Source organism: Trematomus bernacchii, unplaced genomic scaffold (genome assembly GCF_902827165.1).
Source record: "Trematomus bernacchii unplaced genomic scaffold, fTreBer1.1, whole genome shotgun sequence".
Classification (NCBI taxonomy): domain Eukaryota; kingdom Metazoa; phylum Chordata; class Actinopteri; order Perciformes; family Nototheniidae; genus Trematomus; species Trematomus bernacchii.
In genome coordinates, this window is record NW_022987727.1 from 5,860,209 (window position 1) to 5,882,294 (window position 22,086).

A 22,086-nucleotide genomic window follows, 5' to 3' on the forward strand; every position below is an offset into this window, starting at 1 on the left:
GAAAAACAATGGGGGGAAGAAAAGGACATTTGTGCTCAGTCGAATACCCCCAGGCAAATAAAAATGCCTAGAGAACATTTGATATTAACATAGAACAGGGTATATGCAGGAATCCTGAAGTCAAATGTAGTACCTTTTAAGACCCTTTCCATACATTTTAACACCTCATCGCCACTTTGAGTTTTAACCGGTTACATTGGCGACACATTTACTAATATACAGTATTGAGTGTCCTTCCTCCCTTATCTTCCAACCATTTTGGACGCAACAACATGCATTTCCCCATAACGAAGTTGTTTAACAACCGGCCGTAAACAGACCTTTGCACGCTATCAAGCAGTGAGCGTTGCAATGTCCTGTTCAGATGGCGTCAAATCCAACGGGATGGCATAAATTAAACTACAAAGAATCACACTACACTCCTACGCAATGATTACATTCAGGCACACTGTAGAATACAACCTCTTTGGACAATTTTATATAACTTATTGAAAACAAGCTACAACATTTAATACCTTGGAAAATACCGTTTAATACTTTTTAATAGCCTTCATTTTCGCTAAATTGATTTATCAACTTTTAATACTTTTTAAGACCCCGCGGACACCCTGTAGAAACAAAAAAGGAGTAAAACACTGGTTGGTTTTGAATGCTCATCTTTATTTGACTCTAAAAAAAAGAGGGATATATATTACATCCTTTTGCACATTTGTGAATAACATGATGTTTGGATCCGTTTTGTAAACACTGTTAGAATGATTACAGAACAGAATCATGGCAAGGGCATTTGCTTCAACAGTTTTTCTTGCAAGTTTTTGCTCACCTCGTACCTAGCAGACCATTACCATTCATCAATTTCACCATATGCTATGCAGATGTAATTGAAGACATTTAATGTCTATATATCAACAGAGCATAACATTGCATGCTTCCTTCTGCAAATCAAAGAATGTTGTAAACTTTTAGCAAACCTCAGGTTCGTTTTTAAAACACATTGGACATAAAATGAACCTGGTGATTGCTGAGAAATCCTACATATTATATACAATTCTGAAAAATTAATGTCATTATCAAAACAAAGTATCACTTTTAAAATCATCTCACTACTAGTGTTACTAGTACTAAATTATACAACAAAATGTTTGTTTTTGGCATTCCGATTCATTTTCATGTGTCGAGATGGCAGCAAACATGGAAACACTTTGATTTCCGCATATTCCCTTTTTAATTTTTTAGCCAAATATACATTAGCAGCAGTTTGGAATGAAATAGTAACCTTGTGCTCTTTTGTGTCGTTGTACACAAGTGACTAGTCCAAAGGGTCCTTTCATGTTTGTTCCAGGCTGGCCAAGCACCACAGGGCAATACACTTTCCATCATTTCATGATTAACACGTTTTTCTTCCTTCCCTGTGTCACAACATGCCGTGCCCGTTTCTTTCAGTAGGTTCCATGCCGTGTATCATGCCACTGGTCTACGAATTACAAAGCAGAAGAAAAGAAACCCACCTGAATTGGGATCTTGACCCGACTGATCCTCAAATCATTGCTCCCCGAGGAAGCCAGGCAATAAAAAGGCATTATAACAGTTGTTGGGCACAGTCAAATGAACCTGAAGAGGCTGAATGTGCACTGTGTGGATTATGGATGATGTGTAAACTACAGATTTAAACAACAGGGCTTCAAGAGAGATATGCACATTCACTCTTTCTTATGGCTGGGCTTGTTATGTCTTCAAAGGATATGTGATCTGACATTTTCACTGACATACACCATGTGGGATGACAAAGGCTTGAATGAAAAAGACGAGACTTGAAAAATAGGGGACAACAATTGGAGATACTAATATAAGCTTTGATTTTAGGATGGGGACTTGTTGATAATCAGCCCACCGCCCCCTTGCATGTCAGGACAGTGGACATCAGCGGATTTCACAGTTTGGTTTGTCAGATACTATAGATAGCGTGACACCATCAGCACAGTAGTGTAAACGGTGGTAATTCTCTCAGTAGAGCCACTGTGATGCACTTGACAGCAGACTTAGAGTGAAAGCTGCTTTCCTGTTGTCTGGCGGTTTTAGATTTGGCACCCTCAAGCAGGCCCCTGTTAGAATTCCAGGCGTTAGTAAATTCGGCCCACAAAGAGGAAAATATTATTAAGCTTCACAGCGGTTCACTTTATTGAGACATTAGTGTACACAAAACCCACTTTTCTTCTCTAAAAGACCATAAATTAGGAAGAAAACAAGGAACAATATAAAACAAGCAGGGCGAAAAGGTGCATGGTAACCATGGTATACACCACATGTCTTATACTGTAGTTCACAACCTTTTATGTATTGTTGTTTGTGTATCTTTCTGTCTGCCTGTAGCTATGTGTAATGTTTTGCATGTCTCTAGCTCAAATGGATATGTCGTGCTTTTGGGGGTCAGAGGTGAGATCCAGGCTGCTTCCCTGAGATATGTTCAACAGGAAGGGTTATTATAAGTCTAAAAACATGGACGTCACTATGGAGAACAACTAATGTTTGTGCTTTTGTCCCATTTGTCCTAATGAATGGCATTTAGCCCATGCCCCTACCTCTATTTTAGTAGTTATTTCAGAAGGCCTACAGGAGGTAAATAAACAGAACCCAAAAACCGTAAGCAATATGCTCTTGGCCGCTGAAATCCCTGGATTTTGTTTTTCCATTTCTTCTCTAAGAAAAATAAAAAGTAACATTCTATTCAAAGATGCGGCAAAAATATAATTCCCATATTATTTGTACACTATGCCAACATATTCTAAAGGTTAGGATACTTCATTGTTATAAAAAAAAAGTTGAAAACGTAAAAGAAAAAATCTACAACTCATACGACTGAGGAAACACATCTAATCAAATTCAGAAATGTTAGCACCAAATTTCATTTTAAACCTTTAAAGATGGCAGGTCTATACAAAGAAGTTTGTCCACAATAGCTTATGTAAATGTCAATGTTGGCAGTTATGTCAGCCGTTCCAGTTTCAGCAGCTGTATACTAGTATGCATCGAAGCTAAATCCCTATCTAAATATTTACAAAAAAAGCTGTAAAGCAATACAAAATAATACACACTTACAGCTCTTAGACATAAAGGAAGGAACACCTGGGTCAGGGGCCATTTGAAAACCACAAGCATCCCGGCTGATATGTTCTGTATGTTTGAATATCTATGTCATCCTATGGCAGTGAGGAGTCACTGTTCTGAGGTATATTCTGTTTACAGGTGTGGACGCAGCTTTCACACCTGTCTCGTGTTTCCTAAATATGTCAGCTGAGCGAGAAAAAAAATACATCAGTTTATCGTAAGTGCTAGACATTTTATTATTTTATAAAAAGCAGCAAACTGCTACTGCTGCTGGTAAGGCTTATCAACAGGCTAGGAATATAAATAAAAAAATTGAGTTCATTGCACTCAATTCATTTTGATATTCCAGGTTGTTGACTCAGACAGAAATGCTATTTGTTATTATTTCTACTACTTCACACCGGTTAGCGCAGTTCTGCTTACATTAACATCCTGCTTCATTCACAGTGCACAGGAGGGTTGATAATATAACGCATGAACAAGGTAACCTCTATTCAGGGTCAATGTAGCAACTTGGGCTACATTTAATATTAGCGTTTAAAAATTGGCATTTAATGGATTTTAGTTGTAGAAAAGTTAAAACATTGTGTATACATTCTGTTGTAGTTGGATTTACACCATATGAAAAGTGTAGTGATTTAAACTCTCGTTATGAAAAGCAGAAAATTGACATTTAATTTGCCTAGCTTCAGTTTCTGCCCCTCTAGTTCTGTGTCCTCGACAGGAGCACTACATGGCTACATCAGAACTGTCAGGGTAATGTGCCCAGCATGAGGATGTATCGCTCTCCCAAGGAGCGAATGACTTAGAAAAAAAACACTTCATCTCCATCTAACCGTACTACAGTCTCAGCAGGAAACCCCTCTTTTATGACAACATACCATAGACTCTCCTTTAAATAATACGGTGTAGTAAGGAAACAATATGACAGGTGCATGCCTTTATTGGAATCCCACGCCCACCCCAAGAAACACACCACCTTCACCCTCAGTATTTTTGCTAATTGAAACTAGTAAACGTATGCACTATATCCCACTCCCGCCACCATGCCTGCAGTGTAAGCTAAGTTTGGGGTAAATTGGGGTTTACCGTTTTGGAGAGCGCGGAGTCAGGGGAGCAGCCTCAGATCTTTTTTTTTGAAATCTTTTTTTTTTAAGGGAGTTGGTAGGATAAGGCTCATGTTTTGGTGTTTGTATTCCCGTGGTTGTGTTTGAATGTGTTTTCACCGCTCATGTTTTGCATTAAACAACGTGTTTGAAGGGTTTTTGGATTGATATGTGTTTACAAAAGGAATGTCAGTTGCCATGCGTACAGGTGTGTGTGTGTGTGTGTGTGTGTGTGTGTGTGTGTGTGTGTGTGTGTGTGTGTGCTCATTCTTCATATGCATTTGTCGTGTTTGTGTGTGTGCATGAAGCTGCTTGGATCTTACTCAGTCAATAATTTGATCTCATTGGCGAGAAGAGTGTTGAAGTTGTAGGCTGGATCGGGGAGGTCGGGCAGGGGGGGGGCTGTGGACTGGCGGGGCGAGGACTGGGAGGGCTCCGCCAGCTCGGGGTCACTCTCGCTGGAGGTAGAACCCACGGACATGTTGCAGACGGCCTCGGGCAGCGAGCCCCCGCCCCCGGTGGGCACGGGGCCACCCGGGCTCGCTGCTGGTCTCGCTGGTGTTTCGACACCACGGACAGCAGGGACATTTACGGTGAGTCGGCTGTGGAGCAACGACAGGGCGTAGTCGGCGACGATGCCCGCCACGTCCTCATGCCGCATGCCTGGTCGAAGGCAATGAAGCCCAACGTTTGCGTTCGCTTCGCAGACCACAAAGGAGCCGTCGTTCATCTGCAGCAGGTCGATGCCGCACACGTCCATGCCGAGGATGTTGGACATTCGATGGCCAGCTTGCTTCCCCTGCTCGCTCAGTGGGGCACATCATACAGGACACCCCCCTAACAGTCCAGACCGAGACATCGCTGCTGGTTAATACCCACAACAACCAGGTTCATTCATTTCAACCTCCAGGACTGTCACGAATCATCTACTATCAAACAGAGCTATCATGCAGTGTTTGCGGAGGATTTAAGAAATATGTTCTAGGCCAGGAAAAGTAATGAAAGTGATAAAAAGCAAATATGTTTTGTTTAATGAAAACAAACTTTTAGAGTAATCTTTAGGGGATAACCTCCCACCTAATGCGACACTAAAGCAAATTAGATTGTGAAGAGCTACATAATGATGTTGCTGCAATGTTTATTGTTAGACTTGCATCCAGAAATGAGTCTATTATCAAATGCATTTGAATACACTGATCGTACAGTGGGTTCTGTTTCCCCTCATGCTTAAAAGCCAGTGAAGACTGATAAGTGATGTAAACACAGAACTATTTATGCACTGTGCCTTTAGTTTGAAGTATTGACGTAGTATATGAAGTTAATATGGGCATAAAACACCTATAAGATATTGAAAAGGTTGCTGTTCCAACTGGAGTCACAGTTCTGTTTGTTTACTTCACCATGGACATTTTGTAGTGTCCTTGAAAGGTCATGGGAAATATGTGACATTTTGTCCATGGAAATATGTGAGAACTCTGATACATATATAAATACAACACCAGTGAGTGCAATTGTCAACACGATATGTTTCATAAACGCAGAACAACCTGCTTACTAGCGTCCTAAATATGTCACAGCCAATAAGCAGCCTACACCAGCAGCACTGCTCATACTCTGTCACGCAAAATCAGTCTCATCAGCTGGAATGCTGTCTCACTCGATGTCTGCAGGGCACATTCCGGGACAAGCTTGTTGACTTGGCCACGATTCCAAAAAACTGGTTTATATAGCAGATGGACCGTTATTCTCGATAAACAATTTCAAAAATGCTATGACCGTTAAATATTACCCGCATACACAGGAATGATAAGAGCAGCCATGACACCTTAAATGTGGCACACGGCTCTTTTTTGAAATAATTAAAGCCTGTCTTTACTTATAACTGGACTTTTTTTAACACTGTATATTTCACATTTATATTTATTTAATATGCTATTCCTTGCACACTTATTGTTAATAATATCCTACTTTTAAAATGTGTTAGCTGTTATTTGGCCCTTAATAGTGTTTAGTTGACAGGTAGTCTACTGATGTTGTCTTTTCACAGTAGAAAGAGTATTTATTTTACTTTTTAGTTCAGTTTTATTTTCTATTTTGAGATGCTTATATTCTATGTTGGTTTATTTTTTACTCTTTATATTTATCAAATGATGTGCAATGCCTTGTTTTAACATGCTGCTGTGAAAAACATTTCCCAATTTGGGATCATAAAGGATATCTTCAAAATGTTAGAGTAAAAAAAACGAAATAAAAAAATGTTCCAATGTGGCAGTGCTGGTAACTGTAATGAGGGGAAGGGGGGGGGGGGGCGAGCTCAGTAATGTAATTAGTGTGTGACAGTGCTCAATAGTTTAGTAATTCAGTGTGTCATCATTGGCTCTCGGAGGCGTTTGCGTACCCAGAGAGCAGTTGCTCTGCATGCGACCGTCCGTGGAGCAGCGTAGCATCGAGCCGATGACACGGCCGCCCACCAGGACCACCCGGACGTCACGGCCATGCGACTCTTTGACATACTCCTGAAACAAGTAGGGGGTGTCGTGGCGGATCAAGTGGCACAGGTCTGTCAGGTGGTGTTTGTCCCGGGCCAGGAACACAGCTTTGCCTAGGAAGAGACAAAAGATGAAGGAAGAAAAATCAATATGAGTTACTTTCAGGATAACAAAGATATTTGCATGCTTGCAGGGTCTGAGATGTGTGTTATAATGTCGATTTTTAACATGAAAATAAGTGGCATGGTCTTCGATTCTGCTGACAATTAGAAGCATCTGCTGACTAAGCCTGTTGCCAGTTCCTGTGTTTTGTATAATGGATGGGACACTCCTCTTAGCGGCCACATAATTGCTTCTCACATAGGATAGAGAATGCCCGTTTTAATTAGTACCACTTGGCCTCGTCTCCTTGTTGTCAAGCCCTCATCCGGCACTGGGGGAAATCTTGTGATTGCTGTGCTTTTGTACATTGTGTGTAGGTGACGATCCAAATAAGATGACAAAGCAATCCCTGGGTAACATCATGAAGATGTGAAGAAGGACATTGTCAAGCTAGCACGCTTAGAAAAAACACGAGTCATTGTTCAGGGCTCAGTGAGACACATGACTACTTTGTATCGATGGTATTAAACATGCGGAGATGCCCACAAATGCACACACTAGATTTTGAAGTACTTTCAAAATAATTGACCAGCAAGAACATTTCAATTTGGCATCTAGCGTTGACCCTTTAAAAACAATGGTTGTTAAGATTTTAAACAACCCTTCAAATATTTTTAAACAGGCCTTGTATTTGCTCAAGAGAAGGAATTGGACTTCGGCCAATGACAAAGGTTAACACTGAGGGGAGGAAAGCAACCCTTGAGAGAAGACCCCCATAAAAAGGTTCAAAGTTAGATGTTGACCAACGGCTGCATTCCCCATCAATGCCTTGTGCCGGCAGCCTGGGCTATCCATGGTGCATTGTTATTCCTTGGCACGCTAGCCAAGTGTCAATAATTTGAATAGGGAAAGGCTAATGGGTCAGCAGACACTGGGGCTCATCTCCAACATTATTGGGGAAAGCTCAAATGTTCCACAAGCCCCTTGTGAGTTCATTCAGAATGAGAAAACTACGGCCAATTTAGCAGAAACAGAGATGATTAACCCAGCAGCCATGAAGCAAGCATTACAACGACATGCTTCTTTTGGGTTGTTGCAGCACCACAGTCCTAAATCATTTAACACTCTGACAATGAATTTCATGTCAGAGTGGACTGAGCTGCCAGTAGCTGCGTACTGATTTTTGGGGTGAGGTGTGTTGAACCGAGCTGGTGACAGGGAGAAACAGACTGACGCTCTTACCCTCTGTGGCCCCGTGCATTCTTCACCACCACGGGGGTAGCCGAGTGGCTCTGCCTCGTCAATCATTTTTCGGAAGTTGTCATGGCCCTCCTGGTAAATGCCCATGCACACAAACACAGAAACATGAAGCCAATCAGAGGGGTACAATATATATATAAAAAAAGCTCTTGTTTTGATAGCATGGTTCACACATTACCGCCATCTGAACAGGGTGGGGGGAGGGAATGTAGCCTGTCGCTATAGCAACAGAAGTGACTCAATAAAGCAAGGCTGTAGGAGTGCTGTCCTGAGCTTATACTTATTTTGCTGCTTGATTCATGAGATTGGAACAAAGCGGTCACAGAGGGATGCATTAATGTGAAGCAGCTGACCATATCTCACGGTGACCGAGAGAGGCAGCTTTGCAGCAAGCAGATGTGATCCAGCTTTCTCTACTTCGGCTCAAGAAATGATTGAAAAATGTGTCAGAATCCATTTCCACTCCTCTCTCCCTCTCTCGATCATTGTTTGCCTGTCTGTTCTTATCTGGCATTCGGTCAACGGAACAGATGTGAACTGCTCTGACACACGGCTGTTTCCCCATGCGCTGATTCACATGTGTTTTTCAGTGAGCGGGAAGAAACAGCAGAGGAAACGGAGGGAGTGGATAGCAAATGTGGGAACAGCCACGTCACAGGCTGCAGAGGGTAGCAGGAGGGAGGCGAAGGCATCTTTTATTTTGAAAAACCAAGGGGTGGGGCGATTAGAGGGGGGGGGGGGTAACATAGGCTCTCCAGCCGCCTGCATGCATCGCCTGGCCCACTGTGCAGAGACGAATGGAATGTAGGCCAAACACCCCCTCCTTCTGTTTCTGTCTGTATCCTTCTCTGTCTGCTCTCACAAACACCACAGCACTGGGGATTTTTGGAAAGCAGAAACTACAACAAATGAAAACAGCAGTCTGGCTCATGTTGCCTCCCTTCATGTCTTTAGCAACAGTAGGTTGTGTCAGAGAAACTGTGAAATGATCAGTGTGGTTTAGTGGCTATAATGGTTTGACCAGATATGTAAATGTAATCTTCTCTCTGTGTTTGAGTCATTGCAGCAGAATAATGAGCCTACTGATGGTTTATTAATCCTTTTATACAGACACCATGTGGACTAAAGCCTGTGATGCAACTAATGTGATTACATACGTGACACAGCAGTGCTGCTGTTTATGCTCATATCCATTTCATTAAGGACGATGCAGTATATTACCTTAGAACTTGTTTATCGGTACTAACAGAGAATATCTATTTGTATATTATAACAACAACTAGTGATACATTTCATAATGAATTCATCTGCAGAATATTCAACACTGTATGTACTCTGCTAGGGCAATAACAGTCTGCATTCTAAAGCACTGAACACCAAGGGCCCTACATCAGGTAAAATGCAGTGTGGACTCTTGGAAGTGGAAGCATTAATGAAGCTAGATGCGTCCACATTCAGTAACTGACTGCAGTGATGCTGTCCACAGGGACGTGGCTTGGTTACAGGAGGGTAGCCGGATCAAGTCCAAATACAGAGTGTGGACTGGAAGCTGAAGAGGTGGCAGTTTTAACCCCACGGGCCTTCCTGATGTGCCCCTAGAGCAAAGGTACCAAACCTATCCTGCTAAGACCCATCATCCTGACTATCACTTCAAATTGATGTTTGTGTGTTTTTGTTAATTAGGTAAAATTACATTTAAAAAATTAATATCCCAAAGGAGGCGTATAGAGTACATTCTTATTTGTACTTACTGCCCTCAGATATATCAGTCACTGCTCATACCATGACCCTTCTTCTCTGGTGACCTATAACAACACATGTGAATGCTGTGAATGGAGATCTGATTGCTCAGGACACATCCAGAGGTGGTCTGCGCCACCTGTGGACTTTTCTTTTTTTTTGTGGGTGCAGTAATGCCATCATGGGGCCACATTAAAGAACTGTCTAATCAACCAATATCCTCTGCTTAATGCAGAGTAAGTGATCAGTCACTGGCTTTGAACCAATAAGGTCTTTGCTATGGATAGCTTGGTGTATTCAAAGCCGTTTCTGTATTAAACATTAGTATTTTGAACGTTCTCATGTCACAGAAACCACCAAGAGTGAGTGTTGTGTTTGGATGTTGTTTATCATACTGTCAGTGTTTTGTTTCCGGTGCTCTGCACAGATCTGAGGACCGACCACCTGCTCTTATCCTCGGCTCTCTGGAGCTTTGTGCGTCTCGGTACCGCTGTTGGGTGGAGAACAGCGCACCAATAGGCAGACAAAGACTGTTGTGGTGCTTTTTAATTAGTCATTGCAGGTTTTTGTATTGTCAATGCATGTAATTTAGGTGAGTGTGAGAACTGAAATGTATACACACACAGAAAACTAATAACAAAACGTTTTTTTCATTGAAAAATGTGTTTTGTTGATATATGAAAACGAAAATGATGCCTCTCAAGATACTTTCCAATACCAGCTGTGAACTAATTTACTTAGAGATGACCACTCGTGTTTGGATCAACAAAGACGCATGTCAAAGCCAGGTCTGAACAGAGACTTGGTTACAACAGCACAGTGCTACCACAACACACCAACACTGTGAACAAAAGATGACAACTATTGATTTACCGTAAGAGAAGGTGTCAGGAAGAGGCACTCCGTGGCCGGCTAGCTCCTGAAAGGTCCAGAACTTGTTGACACAGTAAGTATAGCCTGGGGACCGGTTGATCGCAGCCGACAGCCCATCTTCTCCAGGTGGCGCAGCACGGTGATGTCACTATCTGACTGCACCCAGGGCGTGGGCCACCCGCACCACCACCACCTGTGGATAAGATGTCACTAGTTTCCTGCTCCACTCGCAGACCTAGAGGCAGGAGGGGGTAGAAGAAAGATTACTATAGTGAAACAAAAATTCAAATTTGTGAGCTAGAAATAACAAAAAACACTTAGATCCTGATAAATATAGTGAGTTATTCAGAGTAGTTTCCTCTGAGGATATGAATAGCACTTAGATTACAAGTGTCCATGCTGAATGACAAGATCAAGAAGATGGATCTTTTGTTTGAAAAGAATAAGCAAAACAGCTTAAAACACTGACAAGAAGTACAAACCAGACAGTATCTTTTAAACGTTTTTTTCGGACCAACCAAAACAACCTTTTTAGAGCACTAAAAGAGCAATACAATTCCGAGCCACTAATAAAGAAAACTTTCTCACATCAATATTGTTTTTCTTGCACTCAAGGACCCACAGCCACGTTAAAAAGCAACATGTCATAGTTTTATAGCTTCCATTATATCCTTAAGGTCATGTTTACAGGAGCTGGGAACATTGTGAAATGGGTTTGCTGGGATTTAGAAAACACCAACTCCTGCTGGAAAAGTGAACTCATCTCCTTATGGAGACTATTTGTGGACTATGCTCCGATCCTCCCACAGAACACACATATCTGACTGAGAGTTGGCAGAGTAGGGACTAGAAAGAGGCATCCACTTCCAAGGATGATTGTGTTAAATTATGACTTACAAAACATTGCCAGCTGATACAATTATTTGCATGCTGCAGGCAAAGTCAATGTACAGCACTGCCAGCTCCACTACCTTTTTGGCCAATGTTCTTTGACTGGAAAAAGAGATATCCTTGTTTCTGTACTGACACTGTTGACTGTTTGTCTATGTAGGGCAGTGGGTTAGGGAGAGATGCTTTGAACCCCAAGGGTCTTGATGTTAATCACACAGCAAAACACATCAGGGTGGTAACCTGATATGTTATGGTAATCTTGTTTTGTATCCTGTCACAATGCAACATCATTGTCTTTTGGTGACTATTATCTAAAAATAATAGTGTTTTGTTTCATTGAAAGTTAAAATGACATTGGTTTTCAATGTCCTCAGCCCTGTGGCCACTTTATTATTGCAAATGTGAGCAAAGTGAATACAACAGGCTAACAGAGCACATCTGAATAGGTCACTGATCAGCCATTTCAATTCAGCACAGCATGTATAAGCCATTGAAACAGGGGAGACTTGAAAAAGAAGCCTGTATGGTAGAATGGCACTCTACTACAAGGCTAAAGATCAGCTACATTTCAACATGTACTAGCATTGCCCCAGTCTGCATCAACAGCCATCTTAATCTGCAGATCAGAACAAGATTTTAAACTGAATATTGGCTTGATAATTGCCAAACACAGATGGCAAACTCACCAGCCATTGCCATAAGCTATAGATTGGCAGCATTTCCCTTGTGAATGTGTTACTCTTTCCACCATGGATGAGAAAGGAAACGGAGACAGACTGTGAGATTTTTTAGCAGGCAACGCGACCCATCAGCTCATCGGGAAGAAACAGATTGGGTGACAACGAAACCTGTGTGTTTGTGAGGATATGCACGTATTTTTAAAGTGTATTGTACAGGGGGACGGGAGGAGACGCACTTGTCACTTGCACAGCACTTCACCTCTTCTGTGACCTGATTTTCAGCCATTTTAGAATCTGCAAGCTAACAATAGTGACAGCACCTCTGGCTGAGATCATCACAGGTCACCACAAGCTCAGCGGTTGATTAGTAATAAGAACAGACAGCTAGATGTGTCGGCAGATGCACTGTACATCATGCCAACATAACATGTATACTAGGGCTGTGCGATTATGGCAAAAATCATAATCACGATTATTTTGTTCAATAATTGATATCACGATTATTAATACGATTATTCATTGACTTCCATTTATTGAACTTTAAAACAAATAAAAATAATAATTTGAACAGTATCTTTTTAACTGTTGATTACCCTGAATGTGTAATTCAACTGAAAAACCAATACAAAAATAAATGAAATATTTACATTTAAATAAATAATGTAAAAATAATAAATACCAATAAACAAGATCAACAAATATTTTGGAGCACACTTCCACAAGCTACTAAACATATATAAATGTGATAAATAAAAAATAAATTAGACCAAAATTAATTAGATCAAATATGTTGCAGTGCACTGTCACAGACCTAGCAAAGCAAAATAATTGTTTTTTTTTCGATTATGTTGTTTTCGTAATTGTGGCAGGCCAAAATCGTAATTGCGATTAAAATACGATTAATTGCACAGCCCTAATGATTACACTTTGGGTGTGGCCAACGTTCGCTTTTTAGCTCTTTCTGTGCACAGACAGGTAGAGACAGGAACAAAAGAGAGGCAGAATAGGTCAGGGATGTCTTCCAGACTCACCACAGAGGAAGGAGGGGAAGGGAGGGGCAAATGAAAAAATAAGTATGGAGCCATGAAAAGACTGCCAACCCTCGCTTTTTACTCCTCCTCTTCCTTCTCACAATCTCAGTACAGAAGCAGGAGAATTGACGGTCTCTGTAGCCACACTGCTCTGATTGTGCAGTCACTGAGAGCACTGAGAATGGTATTACAGTGGGAAGTGCCAGGGGATGTGGTCTCATGCTTTTTGACAGACAGTATTCACTGTTCATGGTGCTCGTCTCCATCTCCAGGGGAACCAAAACAGAGAGCAATGAGGCAGCCAGATGAATCAGTCCTATTCATTTGAGCAAGTGTTCGTGTGCACTGTACGTCATGTGACCAGTGCGAAAACATTCAGACCCCCTTCTGACCATTTTGCTCTATAACAAAAGCAACATGGGCTTTTTAGTGTCTACACTTGGTGTGGGTGTGACCCGTTTGTAGTTACAATGTTTTCTTCACTTCTAAAACAGACAATAATAATGTTCAATGGACTGTATATGGGCATCCTATTTTAAATATGCCAGACAAGCAAACAAGCACTAGCATTCTATGCATACCGTTGCAACGTCACAAAGCAGGCAATGCCGACAAACGCGGTGCCAATTAGGGATGTCCCGATCACCTTTTTTTTGCTCCCGATCCGATCCCGATCATTTGATTTTGACAATCTGCCGATACCGATTTTTCCCGATCCGATCTTTATGCAATGCATTAAGAGAAAAAAAAGGTAACAGATAACGGCTGGTCATCTAACGCGATGAATTCAGCTATCTTGGCTGTTATTTTTTTGGCCTTTCACTGTTCTGGGGCAGTTTCTCTTTCCTTTTAAAAGTCTCTGAAAGTGTCGGTTGTTTCAGTGCCGTTACCTGAGTGGCCGCTGTGTACTCGTCGTGTTGTTGTTGGTGTTTGTATTAGATTGGTCATGTTGAACGTAGCTCTGTTCTTTCCACCACGCGGAACCTCCGCCTTGCAAAACATTGCATCTGGCTGTTACACTGCCTTCGCTTTCAATTTTATAATACTTCCAAACTCCTGACATTTTCTCTGTCCCGACTCCCGAGGCACCAGCTGAACGTAGCCTCTTGTTAGCTTACTGCTACTATTAGACACTGCGCCCTGCCCACTCTGTTGCCAGAGAGAAATAAGCAACCAGGTCTATGAAAACAAGCCCAAAAGAAGCAACACATACATGATGTTGTGTAATTTTAAACCAAAACTAAGGCCTCAGGATGACTTTAAGACGTGAACATGGTCATTTTTGTTTTGTGACATTAAATAAAATAAAAAATTCCAGATCCCCGATCGGATCGGGACATCTCTAGTGCCAATGTTTGACTGGTGCCCTGAATGCAGTCTGTGTCTGGGGATACTGTCTAAATTAGCCTGATGGGGCAGCAGGTTCACCCATGGTTTTTCTGGTTTGATAGGGTTTTGCGAATAATGCCTTTAATGGTCAATTTGCACTAACCTCGTCAGGCAAAAACATGTACTGTAGTCCTACTGTGAGTCCAAGCTAAAAGATCTTTTGATAATCAAACACAGAGGCCCTGTTATCCTGGACATCATCTGTTAGTTAGCCTGTGTACTGTTTAGCCGATAGTTAGCATACTTTAATTTAGCATTCACAGTACCTCAACTATCATTAGACAAAAAAATATCTGTCAGAATAGCATACAAACAGAGATCAACAAAACACATTAAACTGCCACTGAAGAATGTTCTCATTAAATAACATTGACTGTAATTTAAATGATCATCTTTCATACTTCTGGTTTGGCCATATGATGGAAACACAATTATGTACTGATAAAAGCTCTGAATGCATGTTTTTGAAGATACCAGCTTTCTTTGATATCACACTTTACAGCATCATGCACTTCAATTCGGAACACATGCATAATTGCCTGAATCAATATTACAAGTAACTCGACTCTAACATATTTGTATATCGTAAAATATTAATCTATAAGCATACAATAGAGTAAATTGCTACCAACGCTTAATAAAATAATGTTTTGCTCTGTGGAATGGAGTAAGTGCTTGGGTGAGGTGACTGAGTGAGTCCGTACACTCTCTCGCCAAGCCTTACCCAATGGCTATTTTTGTATTTTTGCCATAATCATGTGTAGGAAATATTTTGTATCCCCTAGCCACAGCAACTGGTTTGAAAAAAAAACATTCAACAAGGCCATTTTAACTGATGTGTTTTCCAAATGATGCTTGACTGCCAGAGTGACTAGTATAAATATATAGGAAATCTTTTTGGCATGATGCCTGCTGTCAGATAGTGGGGTGCCATTTAGGCCATTTGCATGCAGAAGATCCTGATTCTTCAAATATTAACTGTGTGTTTGTGATAACCTTCAGCTTATTTTCACCACATTTTGAAACATCATTTCGCATCAGAAAGTGTGAAGTTAGACGTTTTTAAGAGTCCATATGCAGACACTGCTATCTTTGGCTACGGCAACTATGCAAATTACAAAGTCAAGTATGATTAGTATGACCATATATAAAAAGTAAGGCTTGACATTCACAAATTCACAACAGTTATTAGTGATGGATCCTTTTAGTAGGTTTGTGTTGTTCATCTGCTAATAATGACCGATTTATGGATTAGATTTGTGTTGTGCAAGGTTCTTTGCTTTCCACATGCTCTCTTGTTTAGTCATAAATCAACATCTCTGTGACATGCCAGAATAATATAAAAACAAGCACAGTAGTTGCTTCAGTTGCCTACAGTTACAACACAAATGTTGTTGATGAGCAGCTGCTCTGACTGGTTTTCAGATCAGTGGGTGCATGCCGAAAGGGTCTGGAGCAGCAGCTTGGGATGTTAACTGGACTCTGGCACAAGAACGATTTTAATGCAAATCTAACTTCACTAACAGTTAATGAAGACAGTCAATATGTTCAGGTTTTACCAATCAGTATTGTCCTCACTTGAATTATGAGCTTCCTTCATATATCAGTGTTTGCCATACATTGATTTATTTGTGGCGGTCCGCCACAATTAAATATCGTCCGCCACAAATGGATCTCATAAAAAGAAATAAAAATAATAATCGTTTTATTATTTATACTTTATTTTGGTGGTCTAATGGATAGTGAGGTGGGCTGATGATCGGAAGGTTGCGAGTTCAAATCCCGCCTGGAACACCACTACTAGTGTGCCCTTGAGTAAGGCACTTAGCCCTCAGTTACTCCAGGGAGAATGTCCCTGTAATTGGTCATTGTAAATTGCTTTGGTATAAGGCGTCTGCTAAATGCCTAAATTGTAAATTGTAAATTATATTTTTGGGAGAATAAACCCTATGATCCTCAACTCCGGTGTGTCTCACTCATTAACAACGCAACACAGAGCAACAAGAACGTTGTCTACAGTAGCCATGAACTCGCATGTATTTTCTTATTTGAGGGGGGGGGGGGGGGGGGGGGGTGGATGTGTGGGCCACCCGAATAGGTTAAGGGACCTTTGGCTTTTCTTGCCAGGGGGGGGGGGGGGGGGGGGGGGGGGGAATCAAATTCTGTGGGAAACACTGTATATCATTTCTTTCTTCCTATATAGAGAAGAAATCAAGTACTGTGAGAACCAAATGAGACACCCCTGGCTATATGACGAAACACCCAAACCACAGGCCCTTTAATCCTCTGGATTATAGGAATAGTATTTTCAGGAAGAACAATAACATTAAACAAAAAAAAGCCCAGTGTTTGCCAGTCAGTGTTGCCGTCACTAGAATGTGAGCTCCCTTCATATATTCTTCTTTCTATCTAGAGGAAAAAGCAGGTACTGTGAGCCTCTTGGCGATACCAATAAAATGCAAATATTTGTGGTCTGCACGTCAGAACCTGCAAATGAGATACTGCTTGCCATTTCATGAGCAAGCTCTTTTCCTCTGGGGGTGTAACATGAGCAAAGGACATGCCCAATTATTATCTCTTATTATAATAAAAATGTATTTGTAAGGTAAACATTTGTATAATATAACTTTGAATTTAAAGTGGGTTTCAGGTTATTACTATGATAAAGGCCTATCAAATCTCCCTAATTTATGGCATGAACTCAGTTTTTTAACCACCTAAATAACGCACAACAGCTTGTGAATGTAAATCAGGTAAACAGCCTTGCCATACTGCTGATCATCATATAGCTCATTTCTCAGCAAAGGGGATCTGTGCTACATAAATAAGTAATAACCAAACAAGTATTGACATTAGAGCTACAGTTTCTCAACTGCATGTAATATTGCTGATACACACTCACATGTCTGGAGGTAAATTAAGATTCTGAGTCTTCCTTAGTGCTCCACCTTCTAATTTACTGACACAGGAGCGTTGCATTTATCATCTTCTGGGTATAAGTGTGCCCACTGGCATGTGCAGGAATCACAAAGCATTGCGACAGGCGTTCATATCCGGTCTCTGTTTAAACACCCCTCAGTGCAAATCATGGGATGTGAAATGCCACTAGCGAGCTGAATGCTGGGTTTGGCTGTCTTATGTGAGGGGCCATCATTGGTCATTAAAACATGTGTGTGTGTGTGTGTGTGTGTGTGTGTGTGTGTGTGTGTGTGTGTGTGTGTGTGTGTGTGTGTGTGTGTGTGTGTGTGTGTGTGTACTCATCTCTCCCCCATAGGGACACATTGAACCCATTAACTTCAGTGTGAAACCTGGACCTCAACCTGATTTGAGAATGCAGAGCAATTTGAAATAGCAAGCAGTAAAGGTGTTAGCCTATCAGTTTTAGGATTGCATTCTGACCTACCCTATCCTAAAGCAAATACTCATGTGCAACACCTCAGCTTTAGTTGGTTGAGGTTGTCTAAAGGCATGTTTGAACCAGTTATGGTAGCATATCATTCTTAACCTTGAATTGCCCTGTATTGATACATATTTCTTGAGTCAAATGTATAGTTTTATTCAAATATAAATGCACTAAAGACAAAGAACCGTGTTGGTAAATAACTATTACCACTTAAAGAGTTGGTGATTCACCTGAAGTGCTTTTTCCAATCACAATCACTTATGTTTCTAGTGTAGAAACGTTGTAAACACTCACTAATCTAGTGAGGATAGTGGTGGTCTAATGGATAGTAAAGTGGGCTAAAGATCGGAAGGTTGTGTCTAATCTGCCTACTGGCTGGTAATCTGTGGTGTCAAGCCAAGGCTCAGAAGATGCATGCAGACTAGGGTCCAGCATGGATTACAGACCCTGCTAACTGCCCTTCTAGACTTGCATGCTAAGCTAAAGATCTAGACAGCCTGCTTCCTATCTGTCTGTGTTGGCTAATATTGTCTAATTTCAGTATATTTCCTAGAAAATGTTTAGCATTTTTTATTACAGAGTAGCCTCGTCTTAAAATAAGATTATCTAGCCATGGTAACAACAACTGCATTGAATTATCATTTGGTAGATATTTTGTATGAATGACACAAATAGCACCTCTAGGATTTGTTTATGTTCATAAATAGTCCTTTGGCCTTACTAGTGTATGTGACAGACAAGCAGTTTGTTAAAACACCTTAAATACTCCATTGTTGGCATTTCAGTTAAACCCATGTTGAGTTCAAAGCTCTACCATGACTGGTCTGTACAGTTGACCTGATGTAACAGTCTGTGAGGGACGTGCTGCTCAATCTCACCCCTATCCATCCCACATGCTCTCCCAACTATTCAGCCTCTGCCAGTGGCAGCCTACACCGTTTATGTGTTAATTGCAACCTGCACGCCTCTCATCTGGTGACACCGGCCCCACTTCACACTGCCCTGATAAATTCAATGTGTGTCTGTTTGTTGAGAGTTCCTACTGTTACCACCACATTATCAAGCCCCCCTGAGTCCATACTGAGAAACATTGTCATCTCATAATAAGTAGAACACACATTATGTCTTCTGGACATAGCAATGCCAAAATGACAACACAAATTACATCATGATGTTAGTAGCATAGATAAAGTAAAACAAAACAGAAAATATGAAAGAGTGAGCTGAAGTTCATTTGTCTTTATACACAAGTGTGCTTTCTGTGGATCTGTCATAGTATTCCTACTAGGCCTTATACTCTAGCATTCATACCGTGTTTTGTTGTATTCAGTCCTGTGTTGTTGATTGTTAGTCTACATCTCTTTGCTACAAATAACAATACAAATCAGATCAAAACAAGTAATTAATCAATAAATAGCAAGAAACAGGTACAGATTATGGCTCTACAGATGCAATATGTGCTTACTTGTTTCATTTGTTTATTCTGAATACGTTTTAGGGGGGCTTTTGTTTCATATAAGAATACATTCTAAAATAGGCTTTTTGGTGCTGGTTACATCTGGTGTAGTATTGTTCATAACCTTTAATCAATAAAGAGAACATTAAAGTAATCACCAGACTGGTCTACTGGCGGCCTTTTCTGTAACGTTATGTGAAACATGTGTGGCTTCTTCGGCCTGGCGCCAGGTTACCATATAAAAACCCCACTTTAACACGTAAAATACTCATCGTATTGTTTCAGCTACTATGCTTCTGTAATATGAATATCCCCAGTGCGTTGATGCTTAAGTAAATAATCGACGTCATTGTTGGGATTGTACCGTATTCAGCGAAATTCATATCAAGCATCATCGCTCCCCTCTGGAGGCAGTCTAGCTGGAAAGTGGGTTAGGCGGTCACGTCTGTGGTTACCATCCGCTTCCTTGCTAGCAGGCAGACCGGGCTAGCCCTCTCCCCGCCTCACAGCAGCGAGCTACCCAAACAATACCCGCATGCCACTGACTTTGTGTACATCTGAATTAATTACACACATCCACTGCGTTGAGTAAGTGTGAGATACTTGCCTAATTGTCCATCGCTGATCGTTAGCACGATTTCATCCATGAGCAGCGAGCGGAATTCAACATCCTCGTCGGAGCAGCGCTCCTTGAGCGCCCGGAGGATCTGGACCTGCGGGTACTCCTGGCTGATCCGCCGGTCGGTCACGAACCAAATCCGAGAGCACATTTTGGATGGGTGGATTCAAAAAAGTAAAAAATCCGGCGGAGAACACACAGTTATAGCAGGTGTGTGGCGGCAGAGAGTGACTCGGGGGTCTGGCGGCAGAGCTGCTCACACAATGGAGAGGCTAGCAGCACGAGCAAGTTGCTATGTGGCTAAAAACAGGACCCCGGCTCAACCGTCGCGCGGACCGATGAATAACAGTCGTTATCACCTTTGTTTCCCCTCATCTGCAGGCGTTAGGTCTTCCCGGGGTGCAGTTAGTGGGCTCCAGACCGCGAAAAATTCGACACGAGCGAACCGAGAAAAACGGTGTGTTCACCCGCTGAAACGTGTCTCTAACCGATATCCAGCTCGCGGCACGATCTGCCCGCCGGGGCGAACAAAGCACAGGCTGTGCCGCTGTGTGTCGTCCCTCCCCGACTCAGTGCCACCGGTGAAGGTTTCCCGCGATCGCAGCGGCAGTGTGGCGTCGCAAACCGCTCGGTCTTGTGTTTATCACAATAAGCTAACCCTCAGCGTCACCCCCTTCTCCTCCGTTGGCTGCTGTCCACGAGTTTTTGGTGCTGAAACGTGCACGAGCTTCGTTTACAACTCCATTTCTCCGCGTGCCCGTGCACAATAAACGGGGCTTGCCCCAAAATAAAAGTTTTGGAGGGGCATCGACCAATCACAACTGGGGAACTCACTCGTCGTCCAAACAGCACGCGGGAGATGTGGGTGGGTCGTGCACATCCTGACCAATGAGAGCGTTTCTGCACGGAGCGTGAAGAGGGCGCGGACTGCTGCGCGAATCAGTGCGTGCGTGGAGTCTGCAGTGAGCACGAGACCGCGCACATCCCGAACCGGTTCAGACCAGACGGTGCGAGGAGGTTTGGCGAAAACCGACAGCGCTGTCTCCATGCCGAAGTGGCAGGAAATTAAACAAGGTCATCACAAACGAAAGACACTATCCATCTTCCTTTTTTCTTTCTTCTGCTCTGCACTGATGTCTGAGAGGCGTTTATTCTACCAATGACTTGTATTTCCGCAGAGGCTACGGGTTTAGCACTGCCATCCAGGGAACACTGTGTCTGCGGAGGAGAGGGAAAACACTCCCATGTGATATTGGTGCGAAATGTTTGCGAGTGACCCACTTCCTCTCTCTGTCCCTGCGCCAGCATTGTGGGTGGGGGTTAACCATGGATGTGGAGGGTTATCTCATTCCTATCTAAACACACATACACCTATTTTCCGATTCCGATGTCCGAAAAATTACGCTCTTTAAACTCTGGAGTCACGTTTTTAAGTTTGTTGCTGTGTTAAAGTACTCCAGTGATAGTTTGATGTGTTTAGCCTACAGAGTGGTGTGTGCCCAGTTTGCAAACAGAAACTGCAAATAATTCATTTGGCATACTTTCAGTGGTGCTTAGTTAAAATGTAGCTAAAGTTAATGTATAGGCTAAATGCACACAGGTTGCTCGGTTTGCTAACTTACACCATTGTGACATTATATTTCCTGTTTATATCCCCCAAAGCATTATGTGAATTGTAGTTCTAAAACCTTAACTTCATTATCCCCCAGATACAACTAAAATGTCCCATCCAAATGGTTCAAATAGCATAACACTGGCACTCTTCTAGATTATCTTTTCAAGTGATGACTGCTCTGCTGAAAACTAGTATCCAGACAAAATATACAAAAATATACAGTGGCTTTAGGGGGTGCATGAAGATAAACCTGATAAATAATAAAATATCAAACCCCATGTGTGCATAACAAACAGCAAGTTAGTTATACAACATTTTCATTAAAAT

The 22,086-nt window shown here is 41.8% G+C and overlaps 1 protein-coding gene across 1 annotated transcript; it reads right to left on the minus strand.

Annotated features, from left to right (window-relative positions):
- Nucleotides 1–691: 691 nt before the first annotated feature.
- Nucleotides 692–21,344, minus strand: rimkla (ribosomal modification protein rimK-like family member A). Its single transcript, XM_034144860.1, is given in 11 exon segments — nucleotides 692–4,860; nucleotides 4,863–4,895; nucleotides 4,897–5,048; nucleotides 6,610–6,813; nucleotides 8,037–8,079; nucleotides 8,081–8,131; nucleotides 10,665–10,750; nucleotides 10,753–10,849; nucleotides 10,851–10,889; nucleotides 10,891–10,910; nucleotides 20,133–21,344. Coding segments are annotated over 11 exon segments (1,218 nt in total). The 5' UTR covers nucleotides 20,296–21,344; the 3' UTR covers nucleotides 692–4,530.
- Between the last annotated feature and the right edge of the window lie 742 nt (nucleotides 21,345–22,086).